This window comes from Scardinius erythrophthalmus (genome assembly GCF_964197995.2).
Source record: "Scardinius erythrophthalmus genome assembly, chromosome: 13".
Classification (NCBI taxonomy): Eukaryota; Metazoa; Chordata; class Actinopteri; order Cypriniformes; family Leuciscidae; genus Scardinius; species Scardinius erythrophthalmus.
This window is the reverse complement of record NC_138233.1, coordinates 32,021,201-32,048,226: the sequence shown is the minus strand read 5'-3', so window position 1 is coordinate 32,048,226 and position 27,026 is coordinate 32,021,201. Positions and strand designations below refer to the sequence as shown.

At 40.2% G+C, this 27,026-nt stretch overlaps 1 protein-coding gene across 3 annotated transcripts in view; it reads left to right on the top strand.

The window, feature by feature from the left end:
- Nucleotides 1-327: 327 nt before the first annotated feature.
- The window catches only part of st3gal5 (ST3 beta-galactoside alpha-2,3-sialyltransferase 5), a 34,765-nt gene continuing 8,066 nt past the window's right edge, over nucleotides 328-27,026 (top strand). For 2 of the 3 annotated variants that reach the window (XM_081383125.1, XM_081383123.1), the window contains exons 1-3: nucleotides 393-756; nucleotides 12,678-12,798; nucleotides 12,936-13,056. In XM_081383125.1, the coding sequence (XP_081239251.1) occupies nucleotides 12,692-12,798; nucleotides 12,936-13,056 (228 nt within the window). In that variant the 5' untranslated portion in view covers nucleotides 393-756; nucleotides 12,678-12,691. Of the gene's footprint in view, nucleotides 757-12,677; nucleotides 12,799-12,935; nucleotides 13,057-27,026 lie in introns of all 3 variants that reach the window. The other variant, XM_081383124.1, reaches the window with a different exon arrangement.

Below are 27,026 nucleotides of genomic sequence, written 5' to 3'. Positions count from 1 at the left end.
AAACCCAATGCTGGCCCTGCTCTGTCTGGACACATGTTCAGCTTAATGGAGATCTCAAGCGAAAAACACTATGTCGAGTTTCGAGTTTCTGTTGAATTTAGCGCATGCATCATATTGTTTTGAACGCTTGCAGTTATATTTAAGCCTTGTCGTTGTATTATGATTATGCCTATAATTAGCTTGGTTTACAACAGTTACAATTATATTGACACAGTATCTTTACTTAAGTCATTCGGAAAGAAAGTTTGCATATCCCAACTGCAATCGTGAGCTAAAAAAAAAAAAAAAAAAAAAAAACATGACACAAGCCCGCTATGACGAGGCATTGAGGCATTGCAGCGGAACTGAGCGGATGTCTTCCAACAACACACCGGAACTCATGCATATTAATTAGATGACGTGAATGGACGCCCCTAGGAAGGGACAAGTTATTCGTTTTTGCATCAATAAGCGTTCTCACGATGAGGTATGACTTGTGAATTTGATTTAGCACCTTCGATTGTTTTGCTTACTGAACAGTGGCGTCGACACACTTTTGGCCTAGATATGTATACAATGGCTTGTATGTTAAAAGATCTCCGGAGATAATGATGCAATCGTCAGAGATAGTTTTTTTAATTCAACGTCGGTGCGTCCGAAAATGATCACGCTGTAGGCTACTAGTTACAAAAATGTATCAGGCTAACTGTCACATCGACATCGTGGAATCATTAGTTGGCTCAGTATACTGATCCTTATGAGAACACAGAGCTAAAGGTAAGTGTCAATGTTGATTTACCATTAGTATACTAATTCAATCATGTTCATGTGTAAACAAGAGCATGTTTAAAAAACCTCAAATTACTTTTTTTGATAAACTGTTTGGGTGTTGTGATGTGATGTGCAATATAGGCTACTTGTGTATTCCCGTATTTAAATCAAACGAGCTGCTTTTTGAAATGCGAGTTAAACCTTATGCTTTGTTTGAGGTCCGCAGACCCTCTTAAAGTAGTGGAAAAAAAAAACAAATGCGTCATTATGTTTTTATACTGATATTTCATGAATTTTCCAAATTATGTAAAATCTTTTCAGTATTTTCTTTTGGTAACACTTTGCGTTAAGGTTTATTAGTTAATGTATTAACTAACATGAACTAACAATGAGCAATTCATTTGTTACAGTTGGCCTATTTATTAATATTTGTTAATGTTAGTTAATAAAAATACAGCTGTTAATTGTTTGTTCATATTAGTTCACAGTGCATTAACTGTTAACACATAAAGCTTTTAATTTTAATAACGTAGCCTATTAGTAAATGTTGAAATTAATATTAACTAAATTTATTAAATGCTGGAGAAGTATTGTTCATTCTTAGTTCATGTTATAACTAATGTATAACTAATGTTAACTAATGAACCTTATTGTAAAGTGTTACCTGTTTTTTATCTGTCAGTTAGGTCAATACAAAATGTCCCCAAACCACACACACTTGTCTCTCTCACTTACATGCACACACTCACACACAAGTCAAGTCACCTTTATTTGTATAGCGCTTTTATACGATACAGATTGTTTCAAGGCAGCTTTACAAACAATAAAATTATGCATTTCGACTGTTGTTCAGCTGAAGTCAGTTCAGTGTTGACTCTGTTCCGTTGTAAAGATCATCAGTATATTAATCTGTTATCTATGATCTTATATCTATAAAGCAGTTTTTTTAAAAAGTCATCGACCAGTTCAGTTTTCATACAAAAGGGTCAGTACAGTCAGATAAATAATATTATTGTTAAATCGTAATTCAATAACACACACACACACACACACACACACACACACACACACACACACACACACACACACACACACACACACACACACACACACACACACACACACACACACACACACACACACACACACACTCTCATTCACACACTCTCTCAATTCAATTCAGTTTGATTAGTAAACAATATGTAATACAATTAGGGTTGGGTATCATTTGAATTTTAACGATTCTGATTCTTCTTGTCAATTCCTAGTGTATCGAATTCCAATAAGGTAAAAATAAACAAAACAAAACAAAAGAAAACATTTGCAACCGTTTTTATCACTTAATTAGAAGCTCCACAATTTTAAATTGTGTCTTCTGTAACATAGGGACTACTGACCAGACATTTAGAAGTTTATTTTAAAAAGCAAAGTATTGAAAATCAAAATAAAGCTCTGTAAACACTTAGGCCTACATTTTTTGCAACACTATGAGTCAGTGGCGGCTGGTGAAAAATATCTTAGGTGGGGCTGTGTCATATTCAAACCATGGGAGTAGGCTATTAGGCCTACTTTCTGCCCTTGGTATGTGTATTGTGTATTGTGTTTGATGTTTATTTTGTTCTATTCCTTAACCCAGTCCCAGTGGTTCTCAAACTTTTTAGAGTTGTACCCCAAGAGGCTTAATGTCCTTCTGCGTACCCACACTCGTCACAACAAGGTACAATATTTGCCCCCTTAAATCGATTTTTTCAAGTGCATTTTTACCTTTACACATACCTTTATAAAATAAATAATGCTTTAAAAAAAAAAGTTAAATAGATAAATATGCAATGATGGTAAAAACGAAGTGATGCTTTTAAATATTAAATTAAAACCGCCAGTAGGTGGTGAGTCATCGAGTCATTCAGAAATGAAGCAAGTGGTAGTATTTATGAATTAATCATTGAATCATTGACTCTAATGATTCGTTCAAAGTCGCAGATTCGTTCTCAAACACTGCTGTGTGCTGCAGTTCTGCTGTGGCTTTGGAGCTATTATTTTATTGTAAAAATACTGACAACTGTGTTGAAAATGAACATCACTTAATATTAATATTTCGTTTGTTGAACTGTTGTATAAAATCAATGTGACATTTGCAATCGCTAACGCACATGGTCGAGAATGGCAGTATAGCGCGATTTGCCGAGGCAGCAATCTGCACGAGACCTGTCATAGCAGCCCACTACACGCTGCTTAAATGCAGACAGTTTTGACCGCAAAAGATGAGGTAATTTGATCGGATGTCATGTATTTACAGCATTTAACCTGAGAGAAATGCATGCTCAGTTTAAATCGTATTTTAAGATGAGGTAGTATTAAAGGAACGGCAAAATTCAGCATTTTGTTCCCGCACCACCTTCTGTCACCTCACGGTTTGAGAACCACCACAAACCCAGTTTGAGACCCACTGCCTTTACATATCTTTGTAAAGCGAATAATAATAATATTACAAATAATTATTAGTATTAACACAAACTGCACGATACCAGTGCTCTGTCAAAAAGTCTAATTATTTAATGCCATATTACAAGGCTGAGGCATTCTTACACAAAAAAAAAAACAAACAAATTGCACAAACTTTCCATTTGCATTTGAAATTTAATTAAAACAGTAGTTACTTTCTCAGACAGGTCCCTCGCTCCAGTAACTGTCCATGCTGGATCTATCGCTGTTGTTTTAAAAAGTAATCACGGAAAGCAAAACAAGGCATTAGCATGACGCATCCAGCTAGCCAGCCCGATAGACAGCTGTCTGATAGAGATGGGCGTGCCTCGGCTCCGGTGTGGTATAGTATTCGGTAACCCTGAGGACCCAAGCAATCCGATTGGTTCAAAGCACGTTTTATGGGTAATCGCTTTAGTGCCTGGTTATAAATCATACAAAATAATTTTATTATAGAAGACGTTTGTACTACGTTTTAACGAGTCATTAATGTATTTAATGTATTTTAAATGATACGTTTCATATACTAGTATTTAACCGAAGCTATAGATTGTGAAATTAAACATTTCTCGTTGTTCGTGTGTTTTTTAGTTAGCTTAGAGATAATAGCATAGCATACAGCTAACGTTATCCGATGATCGTGCTATGAGCTTAAACTGCACTGATACTGCCTTACCGTATTCACAGCCATTCGTAATGCAATTATAATTATGTGATTATTTTTTATCCTCAATTATCAGCGCAATATGTTACAAGTACACTTTTGTTTATTAAAAGAGCCATAAAATAATATTTATTTGTGTATATTACTATTTTTACTATTACATTTAAATAAATTACAGAATGCTAGCTATGTTTTGTGGGCATAAATATTAATTGGTTGTCTAGCCTTGAGTAAAGAACACTATAATATAATTATGGAATCACAATCTTAATGTAATTAATCAAACCCCTTAATTCATATAATAATCATTATTTTAAAGAAATAACATGTTAAAGTATGTTTTGTGACGAAGTTATTTGTTTTAAAGAAATAGGGCATAATATGCTTTTTTTATTACAAGCATGTCATTTGTGTACTAATGCATATGATTTATGTCATAATAATTCTTAATACAGAACATCATACAACACAATAACATTTAATGTAATAAAATTAGAGAATCAAAACTTATATAAAAATTGTATTAAATTACACAATACAATACATAATGAATTCTGAAACTGAATTATGAGATGTAATATATTACATTTTTATTAACACAAAACTACAAGCAAAATGCACATCGTTTTTGGACATTTATAGAGCTTTTTAAAATACACAACAATACAAAGCAGCTTTAAACAAACATACTCTAGTATGTCTTTACTTTCCTAAACACTTTTGTGATAGTCCTCTGGCTATACATTGTGAAGATTTAAAAACAATTAATGTTGAGTTAGCTGTGTTAAAATATTTAATGAACTGTAAGGTTAAAGTTTTTTGAGAGCTAATGAGACAAATAGATGCAGTGTATTTTGCTGTATGAAAAGTCAAATCTTTAGTTTGAAGTAAATTCATGTTGTCAAGGCAAGTCACCTTTATTTATATAGCGCTTTTTACAATACAGATTGTATCAAAGCAGCTTCACATTGTTATATTGAAAATAATACAACAAAGTTTGTTTCTAGAAGAAAATTGCATCATTGTCCACCCTAATTAAGCAGATCAATAATATTGTTGAATATTAAATGTCCCCAACTAAGCAAGCCAAAGCCAAGGCAACAGTGGCAAGGAACCAAAACTCCATCAGTGACAGAATGGAGAAAAACACCTTGGGAGAACCCAGACTCAGTCGGGGGCCAGTTCTCCTCTGGCCAACGAGCGAACAGTGTATGATGATGATCCAGGCAGCATTACAGATCAGAAGTCAGATTGGTCGTGTCGACGAGGCCGGCACTTCAGGGATGCGTCATGGTTGGGTCCACGTGCCGGTCCACCATCTAGTCTGGATACGGCCGGAGTCCACCTCACTTCAGAAACGGAGAGACTGGTTGACAATTCAGGACTGCGTTGTCGTCGCGTCCAGGCGCAGGTCCTTCATCTGATCTGGATACGGCCTGGATCCGACGGACTGCGGTAAACCTCGGTATAAGCAGAGAGACTAATATTAACGTAGACGCCATTCTTCTTATGATGGAACGAGAACATCAGGATTCATGGGAAGTGTTCCCGGTTCCGGCTGACCTAATCTATGCAGCCTAATATGGAATTATATAAGTCTATAATGTGTTATGTGAATGCTAGGTCAAAGAGATGTGTTTTTAGTCTAGCTTTGAACTGACTGAGTGTGTCTGCTTCCCAGACAATGTTAGGAAGACTGTTCCAGAGTTTTGGTGCTAAATATGAGAAGGATCTACCGCCAGCAGTCGATTTAGATATTCTAGTTATTATCAACTGGCCGGAAATTTTGAGATCGCAATAGACGTGAAGGACTATAATGCGTTAAGAGCTCGCTCAAGTACTGCGGAGCTAAACCATTCAGTGCTTTGTAAGTAATCAGCAATATTTTAAAATTTGTGCAGTGCAGTGTTGACAGAACCGGGCTAATATGGTCATACTTCCTGGTTCTGGTAAGAACTCGAGCTGCTGCGTTTTGGACCAGCTGTAGTTTGAAGGAACTCTGCAAAAACACACAAACAACACGTCACGTGCAACTGAACACTTGCAGTCTTTAGTGCTGTGGAACACCACTCACTGTTTTTGCTTTGATATGCAAATAATTTCATATAACCAATGTAAATGTTTGTGTTTGGTCAACCCTGTTACTGACATATTAATTACTTTTTGAAAAGGTTTTAAATAAATAAATACATTTTTCCATTTTAAATAAATGCAAAGGCATTTGCAAATGAGAAATGTTCCAGAGATATCGCTGCCACCAAAAGTCAGTCCACTTTCGCATCCCCAAAAATAGCGGCTGAAATTTTTCACCTTTGCTCTAGAGCCCTGTGCTTTTGGTATGTCACTCGGGGCGGGCCCTGGGGTCACCGTGCCGAATTTGGGGCCCCTGGGACCTTTCTATAAAACTCCAACTCACCAATTAATGTTAGAGGCTGAAAATGCTAGTTTTAGGGTTAGGGTTAGGGAATATTTTTGCCTTTGCTCTGTAGACCTGCGCTTTTGGTATGTCGATCGGGGCAGGCCCAGGGGTCACCGTGCCAAATTTGGGGCCCCTGGGACTTTTGTATAAAACTCCCACCTACCCATTAAATGAATGCGTTTGCCACAGTGGTTTCATGGACAACACTTAGAAAGGGCCGATCGACTAGGGGGCGCCATTTTCCATCTCGCCACGGCCCCCTGGAGCGGGCGGAAAAGTTTGGTGTTTAAAAGTTTCATTCTCGTTAATTAAACCACCCCTACTGTACTAAGCACACTCGACTGAACACATCACACTCATTTTCAAGTTATTTTAGTGCTTGATTTTCATTAAAATGCAGTGTCCATGAAACAATTATTTTGCATCCTCTGATTGGATCTGGGACATTTATGTGTTTTTGCTCTCCCGTCATGTGTGATATCAATTCTCGTTAATTAAACCACCCCCACTGTACTAAGCACACTGTCCACTGTCCGCGAAACCACTATTTTGCAGTGTAACAAATGCTTAGTGGAATCTCCATATCTCAGCTCTGGAAGGCTCTAGAGCCTCCAATCTTGCACTCCTGTCTGTGCCTCAGCACCCTCTATCCGAATCCAGAGGTTCAAGAAGATCAGATAAACTTTATTTTTCGACCCCAAAAAAACGACAGGGGTTGTTAGCCTTATAGTTTTTTTGGTTCGAAAAATAAAGTTTCTCGGATCTTCTTGAAACTTTGGATTCGGATAGAGGGTGCTGAGGTGCAGACAGGAGTGCAAGATTGGAGACTCTAGAGCCTTCCAGAGCTGAGATATGGAGATCCCTTTTTAAATATGTACAAATAACTTTTTAACATATGCTTTTCTGGTAACAGGGCTGACACAATGAGCGTGTCTTTGTCTTTCAGATATTACATAAACTCAAAGAAAAGAAGAGAAAACTTGTCTTCTACCATCAACATCATGAAAGGCAGATGATGCAAGCATAAGTAGAAAAATCATACCGAGGGACATGCCATTTGCAACATTTCTGCAAGATGCTTTGCACAAAAAATGTGATTAAAATCCTATAAAAACAAAAGAAACAGAAAATAATTTATTCTTATATTATTAGACATATTACGGAAACTAAATTATAAAATATTTTATTTGTTTTATGGTTTATTAAGATTTACAGAGCTTTTTTTTTCACTAAGGGACACAAAATGTCACGTTTACGTATAATGACCCAACTGTGATAGGACTCATTAGATATTGCTTGATGCTGCAATATTTTTTTTACCTACAAGAGTCTCCTAGGATAGAAGGAATGGGTGGATATTCCGGAGCAACTTGCAATTTCTGACTGACCATTTGCCATCTTGGTTTGGAGAGGGAAAAAAATCAAAACACAACGGCTTGCCACTTGGTTGAAATATATAGGATGATGTACCAGGATGGGTCCACTGAAGAGGATGATGTGCAACTATGTCAGCTGCTATCATTACGCTAGTAATTCATTAAGTTAATTATAAAGTGTTGCTAGAAGGTATTCCTTTGCAGAGATCCCAACCCTAACTAAGCATTTAACAAACAGAAAAAAGTGACATCTCATTACCAGATGTTCTCCAGTCCTAAAAGTAAAACAAAAACACAAACCATCTATATTTAAAAGATCTTTTAGAAAGTCATGGTCTCTTTTGAGCCTTTGTCAGTGATGCTTGATTTCTTTCAAGACAACATACTCTGAAATACTTCCCATGATCCCACACATAAAAAAAAAATAAAAATACATGCTGTGTTGGTGATATCATATTATATTAAAATATTCGTGCATAGGCTATTTAAAATAAAATGACACAACCCTGTCTCTTTTTGTTAAATTTCAGTTTTATTGATCAATAATAGCAATTATGAAAGTATAAGTAGCCATACAAGTCAATAAATTAAAGTAATTAAACGATTCAGTCAAACATAAGTCAGCAGGCACAACGTTAAAGATAAATAGCCTAAACAATTCAACGTTATATAAAGTTATAAAACTAAACTTTGCCCCCAGCCAAAACGAAAATGATAGATTAATGAGATCAAAGATCGTCCGTTAGACATAGCCTACACAAGACGAATTATACCACTCCACTAGACTCAGCGAGTAACGTCTGCTGCACTTGCCGAGATAAGACTCTGCCAGGCGGGATACGTGAGCGCTGAGCGCCCGGTGATCCCTTGGATCTCTCGTCTCCGAAAACGTCAGATCAAAATTTGAAATAGGCGCTGTCTGTATAAACAAACAACATATTTGAGATTAAAACAACTACTTTCTCGACTGAAAAACTCTTAAACATACATTTCGTGACACAATAACAGTAGTATTTTTAAATTTTGCGGTCTTTCTCCTGCTATTGACGCAACTTGAGATTGTAAATATTAGGCTAGCTATAGAATATACACAATTTACTTATACAATATATAATTTAATAATTATAATTTATATAATTTAATTTTACCTTGCATATAGCAGCGGGATTTAGCATTCTACATAAAGCTACCACATAATAACACTTAAACAGCTCACGTTAGCTACAAGTTATCGCGAGAACAGATTTAGATCAGGCATACTACTGGCATACTAATTGGGTCCTCAGGGTTACCGAATACTATAGGGTTACCGAATACTATACCACACCGGCTCGGGCTCGCGCAGCTTTGGGCGCTAAACAGAAGCGCCCATAGCTGACTAGATTTGAGCTCGCTGATTGGCTACAGTTTATGTCAAACATGTCAAACTTAAATCAGCAATTGGCTAAACTGATCCACAGACCCGCCTCTCTGGGGCGCCTCTCTCCAGCGCCCCAGAGCTGATCGACGTGCACGCAGGTGGAGGAGACGTGTTGAAAAAGCAGATATTTTGAATTTCTATCATATTTTTCACATATACTGGGTGTATTTAATATCTCAAACACACAAATACTGACAATTTGTATGTATGATTTATGTATATATTTACTTATTTATTTAATGAGTGTGGCTCATAAACTGTGGTCTGGCTCATGGGGGGGCGGCGCCCTAGCGCCCTCTATTGGCCAGCCGCCCCTGCTATGAGTGTGTCCCATCGGGTAATCACACCTACTTGATCACATGGGCCAAATACAGGAAATATGTCAATTGAAAATTCTTTTCATGGAAAAGCAAGAACAAGATGTGTAAGAAAATATGAGGGGAGCTTCAGGTGTTAGAGAAAGACATAATAGAGTGTGTAAAAATGAACAAGCAACTGAGAATTTGTTAGAATTTGTACATGTATAGTATAGAAAGCAGTTAGCGTCAATAAAAAAGTAGAATTTTTTTTTTTTTGGTTTTATTTGAGAAGCAGTCATCAGTAAAATGATGGGAGCACAACCAAAGATTGGGACTGTAGTTGTAGTGCTGTGGGGGGACATGAGAGCATTATACATGTTTAACATTACATTTATTGTGATATCTACACTTAGGGGTGTGCGATATGACGATTTTTGATCGTGGACGATTAAAATGTCTCCACGATCTGCTTTTGAAGAAATATCGTAGAATCGTGCATTATATCTGTTCTGGCGCCTCTGTCATACTGAACAACGTATATTCACATAAAATGTTAACGCAGCGGAACAGGAGACTGCAGTTCACAAAAGTTCATAATTTGCATGTGCTTTAATGCCTTGTCGGTTAAACATTTAATCGCGTGCTGATGCGCTGTTCTAACGTATGCGTTTCTCAGCGCGTATAGCCTAAGTTACATGTGAAGCTCACATGCACTAAAAGCCTGTCTACCAGCGCCTGGATACTGGACTAAGTTAAGTTATCTTTCGAGTCTTATTGTGCTTATACTGTTAAATACACACAAGGTTTACATAAACAAAGTCGGTTATGTCTAAAGTGAAAGCAAACTTGAGAAAATCTGCTTGTCAAATGCGTGTATATTAGACGCGTCGCGCGCAGCTCTTAAAGAGACAGTAGCAATAGTTAACACGCTGCCGCTTGTCCTTAAAGGGATAGTTCACCCAAAAATAAAAAATATCTCATTTACGCAATCTAATGTTGTTCCAAACCTGTATTAATTTCCTTCTAATATTTTCTAATATTAATTTTTTGAAGAATGTGGCTATCCAAACTGTAGCTGGTCCCCATTGACTTCATAGGAAAAAAATATACTATGGTAGTCACCGGGGTACATCAACTGTTGGTCATTCTTCCAAATAACTTTTATTTTCAACAGAAGAAAGAAACTTATTCGAGTTTAAAACAACTTGAGAGAGTAAATTATGATATTTTGAATTTTTAGGAGAACTATCCCTTTAATGTTAATAAAACAAAAAAATGCAAAGAGAAAATCACTCACTGCTCTTGACTGATAACTTTAATAGTAGCTTTAATAAGTATCAATGTATAATTTATACAGTGAAGTCTGTTTTGTTTTATTTTCATATTTGTTCATTTAATTACTTCAATGCTACTGTTAAATACACCTACTGTAGCTTAAAACATAAAGCACTGTTTAGCCTATTTCACTGTTTAGTTATTTCATTTGTATATTAAGTTGTGTATGTAATGTGTATCTTTAATCTTAATATTTAATAACAAAGAAAATAATGACACATATTTTTATCTTTGCCCCTGTCTGCCATTTTTTTTATTTTGTTACCTAAAGCTTTGTTTTTAAAATATGGACATCAGTTTGGCTGTAATGCTCAGTTACAAAATAGTAAAACCAACATAAAAAGAATCGTGATAAAATCGTTAATCGTGATTTTCCTGAAAAAAATCGTGATATGATATTTTTGCCATATCGCCCACCCCTACTTATCGGTTCAAAAAACCACCCACAAAACCTCTCACAATACAACTTTAACATAGTAGGATGTCCTGTTACTTCATCCTCTACAGTAAAAGTCCTGGGTGTTATACTAGACTGCAACCTGTCTTTTGAAAATCATATTTCATATGTTACAAAAACGGCCTTTTTCCACCTTAGAAACATTGCTAAGCTACGTAATATTCTATCTGTTTCTGATGCAGAAAAGTTAGTTCATGCATTCATGACCTCGAGACTAGATTACTGTAATGCTTTATTAGCTGGTTGTCCTGCATCCTCAATAAACAAGCTACAGTTAGTTCAAAATGCCGCCGCTAGAGTTCTAACTAGATCAAGAAAATATGATCATATAACACCAATTTTATCATCACTACATTGGTTACCTATAAAGTCACGTTTTAATTACAAGGTATTGCTACTGACTTATAAAGCCCTAAACGGCTTAGCTCCAGTCTATTTAACCGATCTTCTATCGCCCTATAATCCATTGCGCTCTTTAAGATCACTAAATTCGAGGCTTTTGGTCATACCTAGGATATCCAGATCCACCAAAGGAGGGAGAGCATTTTCACATTTAGCTCCAAAACTCTGGAATAGTCTTCCGGATACTGTTCGTTGCTCAGACTCGCTCTCCCAGTTTAAAACTAGATTAAAGACGCATCTCTTCAGCCAGGCATTTATATAATAATTTTAATCTTACAGTTAAATCCGGTCTTTAGTTCATAAACGCCAGAGGAGAACTGGCCCCCTACTGAGCCCGGGTTCTCCCAAGGTTTTTTTTTCTCCATTAGGTCACCTGATGGAGTTTTTCGGTTCCTTGCCACTGTTGCCTTTGGCTTGCTCAGTTGGGGATATTTGGGGATATTTAATTGAATTAATCAATCAACGATACCATTGATCAGCATTACCAAACGTGGACGTTCCACTAGAAACAAACATTGATGTATTGTTTTAATTTATTACTGTGAAGCTGCTTTGATACAACCTATGTTGTGAAAAGCGCTATATAAATAAACTTGACTTGACTTGACTTGACTTAAAGATACAAAAAAATTACAATTAAATGTCAATTGAATGTGCATTGTTTGTTTCCATTCAGAATGAGAGAATTATATGAGAGTGAAGGACTGCTGGTAAAGCAGATTGAGGGAGGTGTGAGATGCAAGTGGAGCTGAAGCTTGAGACATTACGGGTGCAGGCAGCACACCTGAACTGATATTCCATTACGTTACTTTCTTACATCATTTCCTCTACATTATTTGAGCTAGCATTTCTGAAGTGCAATCAGTAGAGCAGATTGGGGGGGTCTTGCATCTTTGTCACCTTTTTCACCCCTGGTGAGTTTGCATTTCAACCAAACCTGCCAAAAGTGTGAACACACCCTCAAATGCAGTATTGAATGAATTGCGTCAGCACTGCATTATTTGTGCTATTTTAAGTGATCAGTCTGTTTTTTTTTTTTTTTTTTTGTTTTTTTGTTTTTTTTTCTGCTTTTAGGTGTCCCCCGTCACATGCTGAAGCGAGGGCTTTTTGTTTTAGGCAGTAAAAGTAAAAAGAGGACTTGGTGTTCAGATGCCACCATGAGGAGAGCTGTCAAACTGTGGCTTTTTCAACCCAGGTAAACATTAGACATGATCATATTAAAATGTCTTCCTTACCTGTAAACAATTAAAACATGTTTAACATTCACCTAAAAATGTAATTTTACTAATTTTAACCCTGACCCTGATTTTTACTGACCCTTTTTTACCTTAGCAAAAGGCTGCTTATTCTTCTTCTGAGCTTGGCAGTGATTTCACTGGGAATTTTAAAACTGCCTCTCTTTTACACGGACCCAAAGCCTGTTGAAGTGCCAGTAGACCCCATCTACCAAGAGGTATATATTTTTTCCATTTTACATCAGATTCAGGAAGTATCTACACCATTTCTGTGGCCCACCCAAATCAATTTAGCTTCGATGGGCTCAATCAAATCAAAACCTTTTCAATTCAAAATGACGAATCTAAATGCATAAATTTGTAATGTATTTGTAAATTTTTTCTTTGTAGAATTTTGTGGTGTTGATGTTGATTCACAATTATAAATGGAGTAGTCTGGTTTGCATTTGTAGTGCCAGATTTGGCTGCTGCCACAGAAAAGTTTATTACGGCCCGTATGTATTAAACTTCTCAGGAATGCTCTTAAAAGGGATAGTTCACCCAAAAATGAAAATTGTCATTAATTACTCACCCTCATGTCGTTCCAAACCCGTAAAACTTTCGTTCATCTTCGGAGCACAAATGAAAATGTTTTTGATGAAATCTTAAAGATTTCTGTCCCTCCATTGACCGCTACACAACTACCACTTTGATGCTTCAAAAAGTTCATAAGAGATTGTAAAACTAATCCATATGAATTGAGCGATTTAGTCCAAATTTTCAGAAGATACTCGATCGCTTTATATGATGAACATATTGAATTTAGGCTTTTAATTCACATATAAACATTCATTAACTCACACATCAGTTGTGTTAAACAGAAGCTCAAGCATGTTCGCTTGACGTGTGATAACCAATGAGGTTCATTCTCATGTTACGCAGCACGTTTGATCTTCCGCAAGAGGTTTGTTCTCACGCATCAAGCAGGTTAGGCTGGTCTTCTGTTTATGTTCACTGATCGATGTTTATATGTGACCTTGGACCACAAAATCAGTCACATGGGTAAATTTTTTTCAATTGAGATTTATGAATAAATAAACTTTCCATTGATGTGTGGTTTGTTAGGATAGGACAATATTTGGTCGAGATACAACTATTTGAAAATATAGAATCTGAGGGTGCAAAAAAATCTAAATATTGAGAAAATCACCTTTAAAGTTTATGTTTGCGATTTCACTCACAAAAATAAATGTTTTATACATTTACGGTAGCTTGGAAATTCAGACCTAAATCTAAAAGATTAATGGTCTGGCGTCGACTAATGAAAATCGGCCAGCTCGAGGGGCAGCACCAAGCATGCATTTGAAAATCTCACTGCACGCAATTGGATAACACTATGACCAATCATAACAATAAACCCCATACGCTAACTGGTAGATTGTTCTCTTACCGTATCGGCAAAAACGTCCTTCTTGCAAAGGAACGATTCGAGTGGCGTCTTCGGTTCCTGTAGATAAAAAGCCAAGTCTAACTCGTTCATTGTAGCGGCCAAAGCCGTTTCAAACAACTGGTTTTCATCCATAGGCATCTTGCAATGTTTACTAATGACTTCGACGTCACAGCGCTGTCGTCTTCTGTTTAGCTCGCCTCTGGCCCGCCTATATCAGATAACCCGATGTGATTGGTGCAGCTCAGATTGAGGGGCATATTTAATGAGCATCAATACTCGACACCAGAGTAACTCGCTGAGCAAATTCAACTTGTGCTCTCGCGAGAACTCTGGATTACCAGGGTACATTTACGGTAGGAAATTTACAAAATATCTTCATGGAACATGATCTTTTTTGAGCATGTTTGAGTTTATTATTTTTTTTTTTAAATTACTTTTATCTTTGGATCCTGGATGCAGTGTGTAAATTTTAGCGGCATCTTGCGGTGAGTTTGCGAATTGCAACCAACAGAAGTTACGATGGCCGACAGGAAGTGATGTCGTCGACTGAGACCGCAGAGAGTAGCCAGTAAAGCAATGAGGTTTCTTTACAAAGATAAATTAAGAAATTATAATTATTTAATTATTCAGTAAAATGATATGTTATTGCGAGTTTTATTTATTACTTGTTCATCATTGTGTCAGTGTTTTATTCACTGACTTTAGCTAGCTTCTTTGCATGAAGAACAACATAGTGACGAAACACGCTCTGTAGAGTAGTTTGTCCGTTTAGGGCTACTGTAGAAACATGGTGGCCTAAATGGCAATTTCAATGTAAGGCCATTTACATTAGCTACAAAACAAGATATTTTGAAGAATGTCAGTAACCAAACAGTTGATGTGCCCCATTGACTTCCATAGTAGGAAAAAAAATACTATGGAAATCAATGGGGTCCATCAACTATTTGGTTACCGACATTCTTCAAAATATCTTCTTTTGTGTTCAGCAGAGGAAAGAAATTCATACAGTGTAGCAACAATGGGTCGTACATTAATATTAATATTAGCTCAAATGATCTATAGGGAATTTTAATAATTAATCATGAATATGATTAATATTTTGTATGTTACAGTTACATTAATTTATCGCAGCTGTACTAGATTGATATATGAACGATTACCATAACGGGTTATGGTTCGTCATTAATACATCAATTGTTCTTATTTCAGCTCGAAGTTATGGGATAACTTTAATGGAATTAATTTAGTTATCAAACAATCTGTTTGTCCAGCGAACAGATTGTACGTAAGATTAAATTAACTCTCAAGGAAAATTATCCTTCTTACAAACACGAGAAAGAGTATCTTTTCCAGGCCTTGAAAAGACACTCTCGGTGTTTGTAGACTAAAATTAGGTTACTTAAATCGTAGCCAAGGTAAAGCATATAGCTAAGATCGAACATTTCAGGGACTAAGTAACATGGGCAATTAAATCAGAGTCAGTCAAGGGCATATGGAATTTAATAATTGGACTAATACATCGACCTAAGGAATATATCAAACTACACAATACACACGGATTATATGTCTATGTACATAAAATACAGTTAAACAATACAAGATAACGAATAACAGTGAGAGAGAATAAAATGATCAGAATTAGAAAAAGATAGAATGACAGAAAAGGATGAGAGAGAGAGAAGGATGGGAGATGAGATCGGAAGTGAAAGCAAAAATCTCTGCGATCAGAGATCGCAGTTGGCTATGGCAAAAACACAGACAGTAACCCTTAAGACACAACAAAGAAATCACATTAAAAGTTCAATTCAATAATCGATACTTGCATATGGTTCTGTTTGTATGAGGAAGGAAGGCAGGGTCCTGCGTGTCTTTAAGAGCAGCGTGAGTCGTGTGAGGGGAGGCGTGCGCGTGCTGTGTCTTCCATGCGAGCGCGAGCGCGGGAGGTTCAAATAGTCTCTTTCTTTAAGGTGCAGTTGCCGGGAATGATTCAGGCTAAATTCATTCAGCTCGTGAATGAACCGAGGCGAATAGGAAAACGAAACTAGACTATAGAAAAACATAAAAGAAACAAAAGAAAAGAAAAGAGAAGCAGGCCGAAGCCGGTCCGGACTTGGGTTTCCAGAGTTTTGGAGGAGGGAGAAGAGAGAAAAGAAACTGAAGGTTTTGGCTTTTATCAGTGTCCCGTGTACCGTCCCCTTTCTCTGGATGACGAATCAGTTTAGAGCAGGAAGATTGTCCTGGTGTGTTAATGCCACCCGACCCTCGTGTGGAATCACGAGGGGCAAAATGTGATATTATGCTCGGGGAATTAAAACGCATGGAACCATAACGTTTATCACAGTCTCTTATCAAAAATCTTCTTCTTCATGCCCAGGGGATCAAAATAACACTAAGAACGACTATTGACAAGGATAGCAACATAGAGATACATTATTTGTGGACACAAAGGCAGTTTAAGATTACATTACTGTAATTCAAAAACACAACTACTCTAATATCATTCTGGGGAACATGCAAATCACCCAGAACACTCTTTACACAGTTGTAATAGTTGGTAAAATGAGATTTTACTAGTGGAAGTCCATATATGGTAGTGTGCGTGTCTGCGTGTATCTGTGAGGTCAGCATCGGTTGCATCTCGTGGTGCATACCACGTGAGGGGTTGGGGGCTATTTGAAAATGTGTTACTCGGCAAAAACAAAGGTAGTTCTGTGGGCAGACTAACTTGACAGCCTGAGGCGTCATATAATTTTGCTGAGAGAAGCAAGATAGTCCTAGTTGTCCAAAACAACTGAATGGGGTAAGTCTTGTAATTTTGCCTTCAGTACACAAAGGACAAACGTTAGACACAGTAAGGGAATTGTGGTCGCAGCACGTGATAGTATGAGAAACAAACAGGGGCCTGTTCGTTTATTTCATTAAGTCGTGTAAAACATTAACCAGGGCCTGCTTGTAGACACTTGTGTCAGAAAGCTAGTCAACTAGGCCTTTCTGGGTATATGCTCATAGGTGTTTTAGCATGAGAGAAACAATCAGGATTCGCTAATTCAGAGCATCTGGCCGGATAGACTGTCAGTGTCGTTACATCTCCCCCTTTTCGTCGGATGAAGTCCCTGTGTGGACATCATCGGACGACAATCATCACGATGGGCTGATGACAGGTGAATCCTGATGGTCGTGTAGCAGGTGGATCATGATGGTTGTGTAGCAGGTGGATCATGATGGGGGAAGGCAGGTGGTTCTTGGAGCTGAGGCTTCAGCTCGCTGAGGTTTGGCGTGGTCTCTGACTTGACACCCCCTTTCCGGGGATTCCATCTAAGACCTTCGGACACAGCTTTCGTGAGCTTGGCTGTATCGCATCTTGTTGAGTCTTCTGTACAGGATGGAGGCCAACCTAGTGTTAGGGTGTGGCTGATTACCTGCAGAGGTGCACTGCACAATGTCGGCAGCGTTCCAGCCTCGAACCGCAGATGAAGTGTTCAGAACGGGCCGTCGAGCCGGTGCTCGGAGGGCTTTGTTGGCAGGAGCAATGTCATTGAGTTGGGACCCCCTTTTCTCACCACGGGGTTCTAGTTCTGGATCTAAGGTGAGGTTGTAGTTCTTGGAGGATGGGAGTTCCAATGCTGTCTGGTACTCTTCGCTCGGAAGATGGTACCATGCCAAGCCATCAAGGTGTAGGGTGACACCTTTCGATACTTGAAGTCCCGTATTCTGGTTGAGCATGTTGACACGGCTGTTTGTGTCATGCTGGTCGTGCGTGACAGTGGCTGTGTGCACAGGTGTGTTAGCAAGCCAACTTTCACCTACAATCTCTGCTTGCGTCTCTGTCACTTGTGTGTGAGGCTTAGCTTCGGCAGGGCAGAGATAATGAATGTCTTTGGTCATAGTACACAGGTGCAGGTTTGGAGCTGGGTACCGTTGTGTGTCGCTGTCGTGGTAGGCCACCACGTCTGGAGTGCGTATCTTGATGTGGGTGTTGCGTTGCCAAAACCTGACCTTGCAAATGTCTGTAAGTCTGTAGACTTGGCTTGACTCGATGATAGGCAGATTTAGGAGAAAGCACACTTCTCTCTGCTCGGGATCGACGCAGAGTGAGATGGCGCTACCCAGAGAGTAGGCCAGGTGTTTTTGTAGAAGGTCAGCTGGCGTGTTGATGGCGGAAGCCAGCACAGTTAGCATCAGGCTTAGTATCAGGTACGGTGGGATTACACCTGTGGCTATGCTGTCATTGGAGGAGCTAACCTCCCACAGCATGTCTGTCGTTGGCGCTGTAACCAGCTGAGTCTGGACAAAGTCACTCTGTAAGACAGTAAACCGCGGCTTCATGGAGTTTGCGGTCTGGTTCGCTGCATTTACACTGGACATACCAATGTTAAACAGAGTTCTGGAAGCAGCTACGGCTTCAAGCAACGCTCCCAGAAACCGGCTGGAGTGGTGGTTGGTGCTTAGGAGTCCCGATTGTGCAACAGTCACTTTCTCAAGTTGGTTGAACATGTGTTCGACCTTGGCCTCGGCGTGAGAGAGGGAGTCCTCTGTCCGTCGGACACTTGTCCAGATGTATTGGGCTACGGAGCTGGGGTAGTGTGCTCTGTAGACCGGGCGGGGCTGGATGAGTCGAACATGCACTTGCTGGGGGTAGGTCCTGTCGTCGGTGATCTGGAGTCTCAGTTGTTCTCTCAGTGGCAGCTGTCCTCTGGTTGGCTGACAGTACAGCATGGCGAACCACGGCAGCAACCTGGTACAGACAACAGGGAGAGAGAGAGAGAAAGGGGAGGAAGAAGCCAGCAAGGGTTGTCTTTGATTGGACAGGGCAGTCTTTTTACTTCGTGGGCGGCGACTGGGTTTAGTTCGCCTTGGCCCATGTTTTGCCACATCTTGCTGTCGGCTTGTCGCTTGCTTCAGTGTCTCGTCAGTGTCTCCGGTGTCGCGGTGTGCAGCACATGATGCGTTATAGACGAACATTAGCAGTTTATCCCCCTTTGTGCGCCGTGGCATTACATGCCTTGGCATAGTGATGTCAATCGGTGCACAACTCATAATGTTGTTCTGTACACGCAGCATGTGCGTTGAGTCATGCACAGGTCTGAGGCACTGGTTGTCAGTGGGGTCAGACGGCGTGTGAGGGTGGATAAGGAGAGTCTGTATGTAGGTGACAGAAGTCCGCATGTCCATTATGGTTGTCTTTTCAACTAGCGGAGCCAGCGTAAGCGGCTCTGAGGTAGGCAGTTGAGCTTGTAAAGTTTTTATGCTGTGTGTAAGCTCTTCAACCTCTAGGGTGGGTGGGTGGGTTGAAAGTGACCACAGCTTGTTGTTTAATGCACCAGGCTTGGCAATGGCTTGAATGAGGTCATGTCGCTGCAGGTCAGTCATGACATTGAGGCAGCAAGTGTCAAAGTCTTTGGTGGGCTGTAAGGTGCAGGGTAGCGGATTCAAACCTTCAGTTGGTGCTGAGTCTGTGTCTTCCTGGCTGGCTGTGGGAGTTCCCATGAACTCTGTGACCTTTGTGACCTGACCGTCTGGCTGTGACTGGAGGGGGCAAAGTTCTCGTACTTGAGCCCAGATCTTGAGCTGTTTCAAGTCCAGTAACGGTTCAAAACGATCTAGAAGGTCTCTGCCGATGAGGAATGGAAAGGTGTCCATTTTTGAGATGAACACTGGATGGAGTAGACTCAAAGGACCAATTGTCAGGTGAATGTGAGCTACCTGTTCGAGCCGGATGTCATGTTGACTGTATGACTGTACGTTCAGTTCACAAGTTTGAGGTGTAAGAGTTCGGTCTTGTCTCTTAGCTTCAAATTGGAGTCTTTGGAACAGTTGAACTGAAATTATCGTAATGTCTGATCCTGTGTCGATCAAGGCTTCCATGCTCACTTCTTTTTCCAACGTGATGTTCAGGTAGAGTTTTCGGCCTGTGCCCTTTTCAATGAGGTTGCCCAGGAACATTGGCATCGGGACAGGTGTAACGGTCATCGGGTGGTTAGGACCGGTCCCGTGTAGCTTGCTGCGGAGACAGTTAGACAGAACAGCGTTTCCTGGTACCTTGGTATTTTGGTACCTGGTGTGAGGAAGTGTGCCATCTCGTTGAGGGTGTGCCGCTGTCAGCTGTGGAGCTTTGGTGATGCTGTCACCTTGTGATGTGACAGTTAGCTCTGTGATCTTTGGATGACGAGCAGTGTTCGGGGTGCTTGGCTCAGTCAGCTGGCGGTCAGATGGTTTGGTTTCAGTTCTTATGCTTAGGCATAAGATGTCTGGCTCGTCCTTCTTGTCTTTCTTGCAACGTTTCTGGTGAAGAAGCTCTTTCAGCACCCTTAGGATCTCTGCTGTTTCAGACGTGGCTGCACTGTGGTTATGTGATGTGAGCTCAGGCTTGAGCTTACCAGTGTCGTGTCGAGAGTGGTTCCACTCTCTGTCGGGGCTTGTTGTCCTGGACGGTGGAGGTCGGCTCTTCTTGGGTCGCCGGCCGGCTTCCCGGAATCTTTCAGAGCGCTCGCTCTGGTGCTTTGGACGAGCACCACCGCGATTGTGTTGCCCTCTGCTGGTTTGGAACGGTCGTGACTCTCTGTAAAAATGTCTGTGACTGTGGTGTTGTGGGGCACCCTCTAAAGTCAGTTCTGAACAGTGCTCAGAAACAGAATAGATTGTGGGGTTTTTCACAGTCTTTTCAGAAATAGTCTTTTGCTTGGTGTAAGCTTTATGGGCTAAGTCACGCAGCTGTTGGGTAGACATGGTCCGTGCATCGGCCAGAACCCCAATATGATGGGATAAGGTTGGATGGAGATTCCGCAGGAAAAGAGTTTTAAAGGTAACATCCTGTTCCATCCCGGGCTCATTCCGTGCTCCAAAGAAGGCTTGTCGGAGTCGGTTGTAGTAGATCTGGGGGTGTTCACGCCGACCTTGCTTGAGGTCTACAGCAACGATGAAACCTTGATCGGAGTCTGGATCAGAGAATTCGCGGATCAAAGCTTGCCGTAATTGTTGGATGTCCGTTTTGACAGCCTCAGTTTGACGGTCTAGGAAGCTACGAACATCACTGCTAGCCGTTATTCTTAACAGATACAAATTGTCCCAAGCTGTCAAATTGGCGACAGTTTGCAAGTGAAAGTCAATATCTTTTAAATAAGCATGAATGTCACAACCTTCTGCAGAATCTGGATCGAACATAGGAATGTTTCGGGCTAGCTTGTCAAGTTCTCGGGGGGTCGTGCCGTGGTTAGTGGCATGGGTTGTCTGAAAGGGTCCTCCCCCTTTTGCTGCTGACAGGTGTTCTTGAAAGCTGGCTGGTGATGTCTTGAGCCGTGGGCTTACATCTCCCTTTTCAGCTCTGGGTTCTTGGCTGAAAGGGTTGGGGTGGCTGGCCGGGAGAAACTCTGTGATGTGTGTTTCTCTGTTCCAGCCACTCTGTAGTCTGTAAGAATGTCTCAGTTCTGCATGAACAGTGTCAAGTTCATCTTGGAGCTCGTCTCTCTGCAGAGTAAGCTCGCTGATTTTCGCTCGGGCCGCTTGCAAGTGTTTTTCGCAGGCCCTGGCTTTAGCGTTTGTTTCCTTTAGTTCAGTCTCGGCTCTCTCTAGGAGAGCGTCACTTTGTTGGAGTTTTTCGTCGAGTTCTTTTCTGGATTCTCTCTCCAACTGTTCTCTTTGGTCTGTGTCAAGGCGCAGATCTTGCAGGGCATTTCGAAGTCTTTCTACTTCTTTCTGTAGCGCTGGATCTGTGGCGTCCTCTTTCTCGCGCTGGTTCTGGGTCTCGAGGAGGAGCTGATCTAGACGACTCTGGGTTCGGGCCTGGTCTTTCCAGGCCTCCTCCACTTGAAGCTGTAGCGCTGCTGCTTGCTGCTCCAGGTCGATGTTGCGCCGTTCGCTGAGCCTCGCCTGGGCGACGACGTTGTGGGTGACGCTGCTGACGATCCTGGCCCAGTCTTTGTAGTTGTAGCTTTGGGTAGGATCGTGTGTTATCAGCTCGTCTAGCTCGGTGTCCAGTTGCGTTTGGCTCAGATGCTGCAGGTCACTGGCGTCCTTGGGCAGGAAGGGGGTAGTCATTGCTTTCAACCATGTCGAGAGGCTGCCCCCGTGGACTGCTGGACTGGATGAACGGGACATCCTGGCTCACTGTGGGTGAGAGAAGCACAGCACACACAAAAAGAGACCAATGCAAGTTCGTTCTAAGGTTAACGAGCTATACTCATACGGGCTATGCCGTTTATGAGAATTTTGGGGCTAACTGATGCACAGTTAGACAGTTCCAATTAACTTGGGTCGACAAAGGACCTGCAATGGAAATTTGACAGGCAGTAGCCTAGCGGGTCACGTGGTGACACTGGCTGCTGGTTATCACTCTACTATTTAGCTTCCTTGGTGGCTCTCACAGGTTACTGTCTCTAGGTGAAATGAAAGAACCAAATCACAACAGAACAAAGGATAGAAAAGACTGAGGTAAAACAAAACACTAGTGATGACTAGGTCTGAAATTAAATAAACAGAATAGTAACACAGTACGTGTTCAAGAGGATAAAGAGACCTAAGCTATTACCACTGCTAGGGTTTGAGATAGGCCAACAGGTGAGTGGGGCTATCGGGGTAGGAAACCTAGGAAGATGGTATGGCTTAGAGAAGAGATGGGCCAAACATCTAGAATGTACCCAAGGGAATATCTAATCTTTTGTGGCTTAGACAGGAAAGGGGTTTTACTAAATTTAGTTTACCTGTGGTGAATTGAAGCCGCTCTGGTGGGACCCGTGGCTCAGTCAACCCCTCCGACGGTTCCCAACACCTGACCGCAGTGTCCTCAGGCAGCTTCGTTATCTCCCTGTACCTCGCTGCGCCCTCTCAGACAACTTGCGACTTTACAGCACAACCTGGCAACACCAAGGTTTCCCCGGCCAGACAACACGGCAAAATTGGGTTTTAGCCCGGAACTCTCCTGAAGAGTGGCCCACTTTTAGGCCCCAGTTCGGGTTTATTGTCCCAAAATTGCTTTGTGTGTGTCGGCTGGCGCGGTTGACCTTTGGAGTGGCAAATTGCTAATGTCGCAGTTGCGTGCCGCAACGATGGTACGGGATTTGGAAGTGTCTGAAATTCACGTAACGGCAAGTGTCAGTAACGCCAGTTGGGCAACCTCGCTCGCGGAAACCAACCCGAGATGACTGCAACTCCCCACAGTGCTCAAGTGAATGCCACCTATAAATACACAGAGGATAAACAAGTGAAACTTAAAGTGAATTAAGGCTAGTTTGTTTAAACCAAATGGATTGTTTATGTGGCAATAGGAGTCAAAGGTTTTACTAAATAATAATAAAATGAAAAGGAAATTATGATAATGATGGTAATTATCAAAATAACCTAACCCAAAAGAGAGATAGGAAAAAGTAGAATAAAATAATAGAATAAAAATAAAATTTGAAAATCAAAATCAAAATGAAATGACAGGATGAACCCAGGAGAAGAAGCAGGCCGCAGTAGTGTGTTTTCACCACAAGGGGGCGTGCTCCCTCTCTGTGCTCAACCTGGCAAACCGAAAACTTAATTCAAATTAAAAATTCAAAACTTGTTTAAATTAAAATTTAAAATAAGCATGTAAGGAAATGTAAAGATCAGAATGATATCTTATACTAATCCAGATACCCTAAAGTATCAGTCCTACTTATAAAAATAATCAGGAGAGAAAGACAATATAAAAGAGTGAAAGGAGGAAAATAGTGATGCCGACTTAGTATCCACAAGGCCACACGATGGTGCTGTTTCCTTCAAGTGGATGTCAGTGGCTGAATACACAACTCAATTTAAATTTAAAGTTCAAACTAGTTTAAATCAAATTTTAATGAGCATGTAAAGAGCATGTAAAAGGAAAACTCAGAATAATATCCCATAATAATTAATGGTAACAGTGAAGTTTCATCAATAATTATTAAGATAATCAAAAGAGAAAAGTGGAAGTAAACAATTCGAAAAGAGAGCTGAGTGAACCGACCTCGCGGGTGACGGCCACTAGGTGCCGTTGTTTCCTCTAAGGGAATGGCTGAGATTTAATCTAGGTTTTAATTCAAATCTTGTTTGAACCAAACTCAGAGTAAATGTATCAGTTAACAGCAGGAAAATTGTCTAACACAAAATAATATTCGCACGAGCAAAGCTGTAAATGCGAATAGTTATTTAGAGTTTAAACATTAATTCACAGGGAAATGAGTTCAGCCGTGAAGAGAGCGTTATCTGATAACTGGCCACGAGATGGCGTTGTTGCGCTCATGCAGGCGGAAATCAGAAGGCGGGGGTAATTTGAAACTTCTAAACACTTAACGAACGCCCTCTGGCGTTTAGTTAATGGAATTACACCCAATTTCCATGTGATTCAAAGCTAAGAGCTTTCAGATCGCGTAACGCGCTGATTTTCTGCAACAATCACAAATTAGACAGAGGTCTCGGCGGACCTTTTGGTGCTATTAATACTGCACAAGAGAGTATGGCGGGGTTTCTTCGCCGCAAATACTCAAATGTGGACAACAGGAATTGTACGTCTGTTGCACTCCCATACGCACTTTATCAAAATAGCACTTTATGATTTAAGTGTGTTGGTTTAAAAATTGGGTAGCTAATCCATTTTTTCGACCAGGAGTTTTATCGTTAATTTTTGAATATCACTGTGGTTCACCACAAATTCAATAACGACATTTGCATGCAAGGTATGTTTAGAAGGAAGCTCGCTTCAAAACATATTTATTAATACCGGTAATACGCACGTGAGAATTATTCGTTCACAGCGATTTAAAACAAATATTAGAAATGTATCAACTGCAGAGATATTTCTTCATCTCTTACTGACATTTGTAATATTAAATAGGCTACTGCAGTGTACGTAGCATTTAACAGTGCTAAAATTGTTTAGGCATATTTTAGCAATGTGACGTTAGGCCTACTGACTTTGTAGTCAGCTGGTGAGTTTGAGCGCGACTCATTCTCACAATTCACAAAAACGCGCGTGTAATGTTTCAATTATCAATAGCCATAATACACATTTAACTGAAACTGAATATTGCCCATAAACAAAGTTTGAAATGCGTCGCGTTCTCCACCAAACTGTAAGAACAATGGGTCGTACATTAATATTAATATTAGCTCAAATGATCTATAGGGAATTTTAATAATTAATCATGAATATGATTAATATTTTGTATGTTACAGTTACATTAATTTATCGCAGCTGTACTAGATTGATATATGAACGATTACCATAACGGGTTATGGTTCGTCATTAATACATCAATTGTTCTTATTTCAGCTCGAAGTTATGGGATAACTTTAATGGAATTAATTTAGTTATCAAACAATCTGTTTGTCCAGCGAACAGATTGTACGTAAGATTAAATTAACTCTCAAGGAAAATTATCCTTCTTACAAACACGAGAAAGAGTATCTTTTCCAGGCCTTGAAAAGACACTCTCGGTGTTTGTAGACTAAAATTAGGTTACTTAAATCGTAGCCAAGGTAAAGCATATAGCTAAGATCGAACATTTCAGGGACTAAGTAACATGGGCAATTAAATCAGAGTCAGTCAAGGGCATATGGAATTTAATAATTGGACTAATACATCGACCTAAGGAATATATCAAACTACACAATACACACGGATTATATGTCTATGTACATAAAATACAGTTAAACAATACAAGATAACGAATAACAGTGAGAGAGAATAAAATGATCAGAATTAGAAAAAGATAGAATGACAGAAAAGGATGAGAGAGAGAGAAGGATGGGAGATGAGATCGGAAGTGAAAGCAAAAATCTCTGCGATCAGAGATCGCAGTTGGCTATGGCAAAAACACAGACAGTAACCCTTAAGACACAACAAAGAAATCACATTAAAAGTTCAATTCAATAATCGATACTTGCATATGGTTCTGTTTGTATGAGGAAGGAAGGCAGGGTCCTGCGTGTCTTTAAGAGCAGCGTGAGTCGTGTGAGGGGAGGCGTGCGCGTGCTGTGTCTTCCATGCGAGCGCGAGCGCGGGAGGTTCAAATAGTCTCTTTCTTTAAGGTGCAGTTGCCGGGAATGATTCAGGCTAAATTCATTCAGCTCGTGAATGAACCGAGGCGAATAGGAAAACGAAACTAGACTATAGAAAAACATAAAAGAAACAAAAGAAAAGAAAAGAGAAGCAGGCCGAAGCCGGTCCGGACTTGGGTTTCCAGAGTTTTGGAGGAGGGAGAAGAGAGAAAAGAAACTGAAGGTTTTGGCTTTTATCAGTGTCCCGTGTACCGTCCCCTTTCTCTGGATGACGAATCAGTTTAGAGCAGGAAGATTGTCCTGGTGTGTTAATGCCACCCGACCCTCGTGTGGAATCACGAGGGGCAAAATGTGATATTATGCTCGGGGAATTAAAACGCATGGAACCATAACGTTTATCACAGTCTCTTATCAAAAATCTTCTTCTTCATGCCCAGGGGATCAAAATAACACTAAGAACGACTATTGACAAGGATAGCAACATAGAGATACATTATTTGTGGACACAAAGGCAGTTTAAGATTACATTACTGTAATTCAAAAACACAACTACTCTAATATCATTCTGGGGAACATGCAAATCACCCAGAACACTCTTTACACAGTTGTAATAGTTGGTAAAATGAGATTTTACTAGTGGAAGTCCATATATGGTAGTGTGCGTGTCTGCGTGTATCTGTGAGGTCAGCATCGGTTGCATCTCGTGGTGCATACCACGTGAGGGGTTGGGGGCTATTTGAAAATGTGTTACTCGGCAAAAACAAA